The following is a 12065-nucleotide window of genomic DNA, read 5'->3' on the forward strand; positions in this document are numbered from 1 at the left end:
GAGGCGCTTGTTTAAATGTTAGCAGGCGTCTCCTGCATATATTGAAAGCCCCCACTGCCCCCCCTCCCCCATTCCTTCCCCCACCCCTCCAAGTAACACTTAAGGCTTTGGATGTTGCTGTGAATGACCTGTCAGCTATGAAAGCACCTCTTCTTCTTCTTCTTCTTCTTCTTCTTCTTCTTCTTCTTCTTCTTCTTCTTCTTCTTCTTCTTCTTCTTCTTCTTCTTCTTCAGTCAGGATGAGTGAAAAGTGATTAATGACCCCAATGAGCGCTGGTGGCAGGGGTGGCGGGGGTGGGCTGGGGGGGCTACAGTCAGCCTTTACTTTCAAGTACAAGTGCTCCGGCTTGAATCAAACGGAGACCGGAATGGATTTACATTCAGTCAACCGCCCCCCACCCCGTCCCCCCCACCCACCACACGTTTGCCATCCACCACCACCATCATGACAGCTACCAGCAAAAGATGAAGATTCAATATTGAATAAGTATAATATGTATTTTTAAAGCGGCACGGCGGTCTGGTGGTTAGTGCGCAGACCTCACAGCTAGGAGACCAGGGTTCGGTCCCCGCCCTCGGCCATCTCTGTGTGGAGTTTGCATGTTCTCCCCGTGCATGCGTGGGTTTTCTCCGGGTACTCCGGTTTCCTCCCACATTCCAAAAACATGCTAGGTTAATTAGCGACTCCAAATTGTCCATAGGTATGAATGTGAGTGTGAATGGTTGTTTGTCTATATGTGCCCTGTGATTGGCTGGCCACCAGTCCAGGGTGTACCCCGCCTCTCGCCCGAAGACAGCTGGGATAGGCTCCAGCACCCCCCGCGACCCTCGTGAGGAAAAAGCGGTAGAAAATGAATGTATTTTTAAATATTTAAAATCATGAATAAAATCCGAACCAAAAAAAATTGCACAGGTCACATATGTAGCATATGCATGCACCATATTGGCTCCATATCAAATATAATATTCATAAATTGTGTAAAAACGTGACAACAGACATTCATTTATTCCAACAAACGTGATGTAAAAACCGTCTGCCTGCTCAGAAATCGATGAAATTGCATTTTACTGCTGCGGGGAAGTTTGAGAAAGGCTGACTTACGCCGCCAGTCTTTGCATGAATAAACGCAGGTCCCTATATGGACGTATAGATGCACGGCGTACGGTATTGGTATGTGTGTCTGGGCTCAGGTTGCCGTGTGCATACTACGTATATATGGACGTATAGATGCACGGCGTACGGTATTGGTATGTATACGGCGGGGCTCAGGTTGCCATTTGAGTGCAGTAATTTGCTATCAGATGGAGGACAAGTACAGCTGCCTCTGTTTGTGGCGCTAACAAGGCATTTCATCATGGTTAGCTCCAGCCGGGCGTTCTCATTGGCTCACACACACACACACACACACACACACACACACACGGGGATAGGTGTATGTTTGCGTACACATGACTCCATCCATATGGAGGACCAAAACTGCCAAAATAATAAATAAATATATAAAATATAAAAGCAAAAATAAATACAAAAATAAAAAACAAGATTAAAAAATTAAAAATAAATACAAAAATAAATGTAGAAATAAATACAAAAATAAATATATAAATAGAATTACATATCAATAAATAAATAAAAGCACTCTGCTCTCATATGTATTTATTTCATGCTGCAGACAATGTCAGCTTGAAATGCAGAAGGAAAAACTATTCAAATGAGGGGGCGGTCCTAAGTGTGTCTTGGGTTGAAGTGTTCGCCTATTGGTTGATCGACATGTGAGTGCGAAAATCGACTAGGTATGCCTGCAAACGGCCACAGCAAGAGGAAGTCACCACACCACTCTCAATGGCGGTAAATATGGCCGCAATCTCCAGCTCGGACACCGACTTCCTGGTGGACCCCGCCATTATTGTCCCGGTAAATGTATACTTTTCTCCCTGTATACTTCCTCTTGCTGTGGCCGTTTGCAGGCATACCTAGTCGATTTTCGCACTCACATGTCGATCAACCAATAGGCGAACACTTCAACCCAAGACACACTTAGGACCGCCCCCTCATTTGAATAGTTTTTCCTTCTGCATTTCAAGCTGACATTGTCTGCAGCATGAAATAAATACATATGAGAGCAGAGTGCTTTTATTTATTTATTGATATGTAATTCTATTTATATATTTATTTTTGTATTTATTTCTACATTTATTTTTGTATTTATTTTTAATTTTTGAATCTTGTTTTTTATTTTTGTATTTATTTTTGCTTTTATTTATGTATTCATGTATATATTTTTTTATTTTTGTTTTTATTTCCATTTATATTAATTTTTTAGTATTTAATTTTTTGATTTTTTTTTTCATTTTTGTTTTTATTTCCACTTTTATTTATTTATTTATTTATTATTTTGGCAGTTTTGGTCCTCCATACATCCAGGCCTCCATCACACAAACAAGTACGATTTAGTCTCTTACACAAAGACTCTTTATGTGGCTGACCTTTAAAGACACCTACTATAGTAGTACTATTTCAATATTTCATAAACGTACATTATCCGTCAGCTGTTAGCTCCCATTTCAGAAAATTGAGTCCCGTTTGTCACAAGAACACAACATAATGTCATCATGGAAGGATCAATCAGTAAGGAAGCCGTTTACGTTTTCCCCTGCTGTGTAATCAACCAAAGGGCCCGCCGATATTCCGATACCGGACCAGGCGTAAAACAAGCGTACGTTAATCCCATCGATCCTCTACAAATGGCCTCTAAATGCCAGGAATGATTTCAGATGGCGGTTGATGTGGGGCAATAACGTGGATGCTTATAGACCTGGTCCATGTGCAAAACATCACCCAGAAATCATGAATAGTAGTAATAAGTAGTGCACGTTTTTTTTTTTTTTTTACTGAACTGTTCGTTCATATGTTGCCTCAAATCAACTCTTCTTTCCCCTTCCTACCTGAGGTGACTCGTGGGCATTTCATGAATGAATCCAGTTTTAGTGACTCACAGCTGCTCCACCAATAACTCTGCAAAGACCCAAATACTTATACTTATACTTCTGGCTCATGTGTACTCAAAGACTCCATTTTGACTGATTCAGTGATACTCAATGAAGACTTGAGTTTGACTGACTTACAGGTGCTCAACGTGTTGTAAATTCCCTCATTGTGACTGGATGTTTGGTGCAGGCACTGTTCAGGGCAGACTGTGGTCGTGTTTGTGCCAGGCAAATTGCTGGGCAGCTAAGGGGTCCTCTGTAAGACCACAGCCTAGCAGTCAGTGGGCTTGTTCCCCTTTCCATACGCCATTACCTGTCTGCGTTCATGAGAAAGGTAAGCTAATGGGCTGTTAACGGCTTTTAACGGCTGTTCGCGATCGTTATTCATATGCTAATTAGGCGGCGAATATCGCCCATTGTGTCGGGTGCCCGCGTTTGTTATGCTAAACTCTTTTACATGCTAGCTAACCTGTTGCCGCCCTTTCCGTAGCCAAATACAGTGTATGTGTTGCGTAGATTAGCCTGTGCTGTTTCAAGCTAGTGACCTGTATTTGTGCTGATTTATTTATTCATTTATTTCACAAACCAGACTCATTACGGCATACTAGTTAACCGGTCAGTTGGAATAGGACTGTAATCAATAAAGTACATACAGTTCTGCTACAGTTCAGGTACTGAACGAATACTAAACTCAAGTCTCATGGGTCTCACTGACTCATCGGTGCTCAATGAAGACTCGAGTGTCACTGACTCGCGGGTACTCGACGAAGACTCGAGTTTGACTGATTTACAGGTACCGAACGAATATTAAAGTCTCATGGGTCTCACTGACTCATCGGTGCTCAATAAAGACTCCAGAGTCACTGACTCACGGGTACTCGACTTAAGACTAGAGTTTGACCGACTCAGTAAATATTGAAGATTAGGGTTGTGATGCAAGCAACACCAGGTCGCCCACGTAGATAACCGTATTCCGTCGGCAAAAAACACTTGCTCCTTCTTAATAAAGTCCATCACGTCGCTTCATCCGATTGGATTATTTTTTTTTTTTCAATCTTGCGACTCCGAGGTTCACTGTGCTGTTGTTCTGGAGGAAATCTCATTCAGTTTGCTGGCTGATGGCTAACAAGGTCAAATGACTCTCTAGATGAGATGGTCTCTCCCTCACACACACACACACACACACACACGCGCGCACACGCACACCTGCCATTCTATCAGCTGCAAAGCTCCTGAATGGAGTGGCAATAATAGCAGAGCCTGATAGCAAGATCATTACCAAGCGTGCAGAAGAACTAGTTAGCCTGCTTCGTCTCTACTTCCTTTCTGACTGCCGTGTCTCCCTCTCCGGTCGCCATGGCGACATGCCTTCTGCAGCAGTGGATGGCTTGTAGGTGGTGACAAAAGCGCCGTGTGGCATGCACATGCGGGATTTTAACTATGAAATCCACGCTAATGGAGGTTTAGACACCAATGTAAGACACAAAGCTAGAAGAAAGTTGGGGGAAACAACAACAACAACAACAGCCAGGAGACTGAAGAAAGTCATTTTGGAAAATACAATAATTACAATGGGGACTTGAAGAGAAAAGCTACGTATATTGAGTAGCATCCTTTTTGTTGCACTCAATAAAATTAACCCAATGTATAGAAAAAAAGGAATTATTACACATATTATGTTAACATATATATATGTTTATTATTGGTTATTGTATTCATACATTTTCCCAGAGAAACAGACATCCCATGTATTTACTTGTACATGCTTTTTTTAGTGGATTTAAAAATTAGGGCTGTCAATTGATTAACATTTTTGATCACGATTTATCACATCCATTGTTAACTCACAATTAATCACATTTAATCACAGATAGAAAAGTTTTTTTTTTAATCTATAATAAGTAGGGGGTAACTCTTTGTGGTAAACCATTCATTCATGCGCAACTGCAATGATAATTATGTCAATTTTTATGTAAAAGGATAATATTTTTGGAACTATGGGTCATTATTTAAAACAATACAGTGAGCAAGCATATTTTCCTGTTACTATTTTTTTGTATTATTAGCATATTAGCTCTTTAACTCGCCTACAAATGTTCAGCAAATACAAAATGTGAGCGAGTGAGACCTCTCGTACTGATTTTTATGACAGTGTCATAAAAAGGTATGAATAGCATCTTAAAGGAACAGCATCTTCCACGTCCCTGGTCTACATCCCTAAAAACATCACCACACGACATCATTTTCGATTTAAAAAGGGACAAAATGGATAAAACTTCTTTATGTATATTATCATAAATATTTTTTCTTTTATTTGTTAAACGCTTGTACTTCTGGCTCCCACTTTGCATGACATCCTCCTTCATCCCTCCATCCTGTCCGTCATTAAAAGAAGGACATGAAATTCAACCCTCTTTTGGTCCCTCCACAGTGTGACAACGCCAAGGGCCTGAGAGCCTTCTTCGACGCCATCTGCTACGGCCCCAAACACCTGATGATCTTCGGCGGGGTGTGCCCCTCCGTCACCTCCATCATCGCCGAGTCCCTGGGGGGCTGGAACCTGGTGCAGGTAGGAGGCGGGGCTTGTGTGTATATGTCACAAAAAAACAACAGCGCAGCTTGTGTGCGGGCCTCGCGATTACGGCGCAGAGTGAGCTATCACATCGTAGCTGCACGCTTCAGCGACGAGTCGCTAAATGTCTTGTCACGTTATTACGGGCGGGACAGGAAGGTCCCGGCTCGCGGCTTCATGCTTTTCATGCTTTTAACCTCTTCAGCCGTCGGTGTCTAATTGCCGCTGCGCTAATCTTGGCTTTGTTCTCACTGACCGTCCCGCAGGAACCCACACACAGGAAGTACAAAGTACTTTTGATGCAATTCTACTCCAGTTGTGTATTCCCTGTTAAGCATTCCTGCATGCGGCGGGATATCAACGAGGGAATAAATGCTCCATCTTACCACAAAACGCTCCAAAGGTTATTGGCTGAAGATAAGATAAGGGCAGAAGACCGTGCTGCGAGCAGATAGCAAAATTCAAGAGCCCGGCGTCGTATCGGGTATCTTGCTCTTTCCGCCCGCAATTACCATGAATGTGCTGCCTCTTGTCGGATTTTTCCAAGGGAAAAGGTAGAAATACTTTTTTTTTGACATTTGCATTGTTTGTGTGCTACTTACATCGCCCAGATCAGAGGAAAAACTCTTCTATTTAATACGACAACAGCCACTGGGGAGTGTAGGTACTTGGCCACCATCTCTGATGGTCTTCTGAGGTCCTCTGAGGTGCCCCCAGAGACGCCACCTTTGGAGGAAGCTGAATTTGTTTGGAGCGAACAAAAAAGTTCACATTGAGGATCAGATATCTTTATTTAGCTTTACCAGAGTTTGCCCCAAAACTATTGGACACCCTGTTAGAACCCCATCTTAACAGGACCACATGACCCCGACATGCCAACCTAGCTGCAGGACGCAAAGGCAATCCGACTTTTGAACTCTGACCCCTCTGTCCAGATATTTCAGTTATGATTTTTTTACATTTTCACTTTGAAATTGCAGAACTTTGTGTATTTATATTGCTCCTCAGGGATGATAAAGTTTTGGAAATTGAATAGAAAGTTCTTATGGAAGTTCATACGTTCAAATGTATCGCCTGATTTCCATTGGCGCTTCCTATTCCGCCCGGCAACAAGTGCTTGTTAACTGAAATTCTCTATTTACCTTTGAGGTTTCTTCAAGATGCCGCTTCCTTCGACGACATTTGAGTAGACTACGTTGTAATTTTGCACATTTCCCCCCCGTTTGGCTTACTTCCCTGATGTGTGTTGTGTTGTGTTGGCAGTGATGACCCCCATTGTGTGCTGCAGCCGCCAGCCACGCTCTCTCCTTGCATACGTTTGACTTCAACCCTCCGATTCATGCACGTCTGAAGCCAAACGCTCTTTCCGCTTGAACGGAGAAAGGTCTATTAGCCCCGAAGAATCCATGCGTGTTTAATGAATGTAAACATGACAAAGATGCCAAGGTAACCTTTTTAAGTGCCGGACAAACGAGTAATTTACCAACATACAACGGGGGAAAATGTGTATACCTCATTAAAACAAGCACTGATTATTATTATTATTTAGTGTCATTATTATCTAGTAGACAGAATCAATGATGCTGGTGGAGCCAAGTAGTGTATTCCATTTTGCCATAAATCAACAGTCAAAGAGCAAAAAATGCTTGTCAAAGATCCTCTATATGACCAAAGCATTCTGACCTACAGCCAAAAAAACCCGCTCGTCAAAGATCCTCTATTAGACAAAAGCATTCTGACCTACAGCTAAAATAAACCCACTAGTCAAAGATCCTCTATTAGACAAAAGCATTCTGACCTACAGCCAAAAAAACCCACTCGTCAAAGATCCTTTATATGACAAAAGCATTTTGACCTATAGCCAAAAAAACCCACTAGCCAAAGATCCTCTATTAGACAAAAGCATTCTGACCTACACCAAAAAAACCCACAAGTCAAAGATCCTCTATTAGACAAAAGCATTCTGACCTACAGCAAAAAAAAAACACTAGTCAAAGATCCTTTATATGACAAAAGCATTCTGACCTACAGCAAAAAAAACACTAGTCAAAGATCCTTTATATGACAAAAGCATTCTGACCTACAGCAAAAAAAACCCCACAAGTCAAAGATCCTCTATATGACAAAAGCATTCTGACCTACAGCCAAAAAACTCACTAGTCAAAGATCCTCTATATGACAAAAGCATTCTGACCTACAGCCAAAAAACTCACTAGTCAAAGATCCTCTATTAGACAAAAGCATTCTGACCTACAGCAAAAAAAAAAAACACTAGTCAAAGATCCTCTATACGACAAAAGCATTCTGACCTACAGCCAAAAAACTCACTAGTCAAAGATCCTCTATTAGACAAAAGCATTCTGACCTACAGCAAAAAAAAACACTAGTCAAAGATCCTTTATATGACAAAAGCATTCTGACCTACAGCAAAAAAACCCCACAAGTCAAAGATCCTCTATTAGACAAAAGCATTCTGACCTACAGCCAAAAAAACACTAGTCAAAGATCCTCTATTAGACAAAAAGCATTCTGACCTACAGCCAAAAAACTCACTAGTCAAAGATCCTCTATTAGACAAAAGCATTCTGACCTACAGCAAAAAAAAAACACTAGTCAAAGATCCTTTATATGACAAAAGCATTCTGACCTACAGCACAAAAAACCCACAAGTCAAAGATCCTCTATTAGACAAAAGCATTCTGACCTACAGCAAAAAAAAAACACTAGTCAAAGATCCTTTATATGACAAAAGCATTCTGACCTACAGCAAAAAAACACTAGTCAAAGATCCTTTATATGACAAAAGCATTCTCACCTACAGCAAAAAAACCCACAAGTCAAAGATCCTCTATATGACAAAAGCATTCTGACCTACAGCCAAAAAACTCACTAGTCAAAGATCCTCTATTAGACAAAAGCATTCTGATCTACAGCAAAAAAAACACTAGTCAAAGATCCTTTATATGACAAAAGCATTCTGACCTACAGCCAAAAAACCCACTAGTCAAAGATCCTCTATTAGACAAAAGCTAGTCAAAGATCCTTTATATGACAAAAGCATTCTGACCTACAGCAAAAAAACCCACAAGTCAAAGATCCTCTATTAGACAAAAGCATTCTGACCTACAGCAAAAAAAAAACACTAGTCAAAGATCCTTTATATGACAAAAGCATTCTGACCTACAGCAAAAAAAACACTAGTCAAAGATCCTTTATATGACAAAAGCATTCTCACCTACAGCAAAAAAACCCACAAGTCAAAGATCCTCTATATGACAAAAGCATTCTGACCTACAGCCAAAAAACTCACTAGTCAAAGATCCTCTATTAGACAAAAGCATTCTGATCTACAGCAAAAAAAAACACTAGTCAAAGATCCTTTATATGACAAAAGCATTCTGACCTACAGCCAAAAAAAAAAAAAACTCATTTTGGGTGAATGTCCCCTGACAGTGACAGCAACCGAGGGTACGACTCTATATGACATATATGACACGGCACTCTGTTGTTTTTAAGGATCTCCAGCCAAAAAGCATTCATCAAAGATCCTGAATACAACAGGAGCATCCTGCTGATCTTTGTCCAATGTCCTCTCACGTCCAGAAGGCTGCTGGGGATTGTAGGTGTTGGACGTAGCGATGGCAGCTAGCGTGGATGCAAACAAAAGCGGTGTTTGTCAGAAAGAAAGCCCAGCTAAGGGACCCTGTGGGCCGTGGAAAACACAAGCTTTCACTTTCCTGCCAAGTGTTTATTTTAATTGCACAAACGAGCCCTAGCTCTCTGTTCCTGCTGTTTGGTTAGCATGTATTTATCCAGCTGCTCTCCGTGCTTCGGGCCTGCCAGATGATTAGCCTGTCTGCTACGCTGATGTCTCTTCATCTTCTGGACGCTTCCACTAACGTGAGCGAGCACCGCGCGTGTGGACGTGCTTTCGCTTTGTCTCGCTCACTCCGGGGGTTGCTAAAATGCGAGACAAGGTGTGGAAGAGACGGGCGGACATTTAGCTCAGCACACGTGCTAACGAGACTTGAATGGGCCTGGATTTCCCGCAGTGACTTAACAAGCTCATCATTTGCACATCAGAACAGGAAGTGGCAGGATGGCGGCCGGGAAAGGTTCCTTCTTTGTTGCCGTTTTTGGTTTCTTATTCTACTGGCGTACTTGGGAGACATATCCATCCATTCGTTTTCTAGGCGGGGTCCACCCTGGACTGGTGGCCGGCCAATCCCAGGGCACATGTAGACAAACAACCATTCCCACCCACCCACTCATCCACCGTGCGGCCCTTGGAAGACATAATGTAGCGCAAAACCTATGATGAAGTGATGAAGAAGTAGTCCTTGAACGAGTCTCATGTTTGCTGACCAAAATGATTAACGTTTAATATATGGGAACCCCAAAACGTCATAACACGGAATATAAAAAATAAATAAATAAATATGGGAACCACAAAAAGGTCATAACGCGGAATATTAAAAAAATAAAAATAAAAAAATAATATATGGGAACGACAAAACGTCATAACGCTGAATATAAATTTTTTTTAAATATAATAATAATATATGGGAACCACAAAACGTCAACGCGGAATATTAAATTTTTAAAAAAATAATAATATTATATGGGAACCACAAACCGTCATAACGCGGAATATTAAAAATTTAAAAAATAATAATATATGGGAACCACAAAACATCATAACGCGGAATATAAATTTTTTTTTACAATAATAATAAATGGGAACCACAAAACATCATAACGCGTAATATTAAAAAATTAAAAATAATAATATATGGGAACCACAAAACGTCATAATGCGGAATTTACAACATTTACAGAGAGGCAATCCCATCATGTTAATAATAATTTGATCAATAAAAGAAAATGTTGATAAAAAATAAAATACAAAAAAAAATACAGTGGTATGAAAAAGTTTGGGCACCCCTGGTAATTTTCCGGGTGTTCCTTTCTAAATGATTCCAGGTAAATATATCCTATAGCAGACCAAGACGGTGATAGATGAGAAGGGAAATGAACTTGGGCAATCATAATGTAAACAAAAGTAGGAAGGTGCCTCAATTTGGGCACCCTTGTTTTATTGAACAAGTTCAACGTTGTGGAATCAAACTCTATAATTATGCAAACTGATGCTGTATTATTGTTAATTTAATGATGAATACAATGATTATTCAGGCTTTATTCAGATTAATAAATGCACCAAAAAGACCACGTACGCCATCAACTTAGTTCTAGTAGGCGTCTTTGGTGAGGAAATGGTTTTCATTGAGAAAGTGCCCCCAAATGACACGCTGTAATGTATTAATTAGATTTATTAGGGGGAGGTCATGAATCCTGCACAGTCGCTGTACCTATTCACCGTGTCAAACGCCCGCCATTTGACAGCCAACATGTTAATTAGCTCATTAGCGCCGTTTGTTGAACATAACGGCCCACAGCGGCACCACGTTGCAGGTTAAGCAAACCCGCCGGAAGACCCAGAAGAAGAAAAATGTCTGTTTCTGCTCCCGTCTGGAAAGGAGGGACAACCGAGTCATTCTTTTTCCTTGTGAGGACTCGACACTAGTGCTGTGTCGGTCATGAACAAAACGGCCGGCGGACTGAACGGGTATTTTATGGGGCGGTTCAATACTTCGCAAAAAATAACTAGTTCTTTTGACCCGTTACCGCTACTCGGAATCAATGGGAATACTTCACGCCAAAAGGTAATGATGCGGTGCTTTGTGACCTATGCAAAATTGAGATGGAATATCACAAATGCACGACTGCGATGCACAAGCACCTGTTGAGGAAGCACCCGGGAGAAGACGCTGTAAGTTTTCAACTTTTTTTTTTATTTCCTTGTTTGCAATGATTAACCTCGTCTTTCATCCAAACCGCACCACGTAACTACACATTCCTCACACACTCCTCAAATACACAATATGCTATAGTTAGTTTTATTTCTATTATTATTATTAGTATTATTCACTTTATTATACTTTATTGATATGGGCAGATCATTTAGAAATATATATGTTTATTAACCTGTGCACGTGTTTGTGGTTTAGGTTTTCAGGGACTAATTAGAGACTTTCAGGGATTAATCGATGCATCGAAAAACTATATTCTAGATTAATCGATTTAACACAGCCCGGACGTGTACATTAGTGAACGGACTGACTCGACACGGCTAACCGGGTTTACGCACAGGGGGATCACAGGCTAACCACCAATTGAACGAAATGAACGGATCTTTTTTACTGAACGGAATGATCCGGTTCACTGAAATAAACGTTTTTGCCCACCACTACTCCCATATATACGAACGTCAGATTTTTGATGTACTGTACTGTGATATAAAGACATATTATAAGGCTTTACTTACAAATACCTCATGAATAATTGATGTACTATAAGACTACTACTTCCACCAGCTTTGTAAAAAGGTCGGCTTCCTTGCACATCTTAAAATGCATGTTAGCTCTAAGCTAACCTAGCAACTTGAG

General features: G+C 40.9%; 1 protein-coding gene across 2 annotated transcripts in view; it reads left to right on the forward strand.

The window, feature by feature from the left end:
* Positions 1-12065, forward strand: part of LOC131101914 (gamma-aminobutyric acid type B receptor subunit 2-like) — a 136530-nt gene that overhangs the window by 37570 nt on the left and 86895 nt on the right. Inside the window, exons 1-2 of one of the 2 annotated variants that reach the window (XM_058047321.1) lie at positions 3166-3321; positions 5419-5556. In XM_058047321.1, the coding sequence (XP_057903304.1) occupies positions 3313-3321; positions 5419-5556 (147 nt within the window). In that variant the 5' untranslated portion in view covers positions 3166-3312. Of the gene's footprint in view, positions 1-3165; positions 3322-5418; positions 5557-12065 lie in introns of those variants that run through there. The other variant, XM_058047320.1, reaches the window with a different exon arrangement.

Source organism: Doryrhamphus excisus, chromosome 14 (genome assembly GCF_030265055.1).
Source record: "Doryrhamphus excisus isolate RoL2022-K1 chromosome 14, RoL_Dexc_1.0, whole genome shotgun sequence".
Lineage (NCBI taxonomy): Eukaryota > Metazoa > Chordata > Actinopteri > Syngnathiformes > Syngnathidae > Doryrhamphus > Doryrhamphus excisus.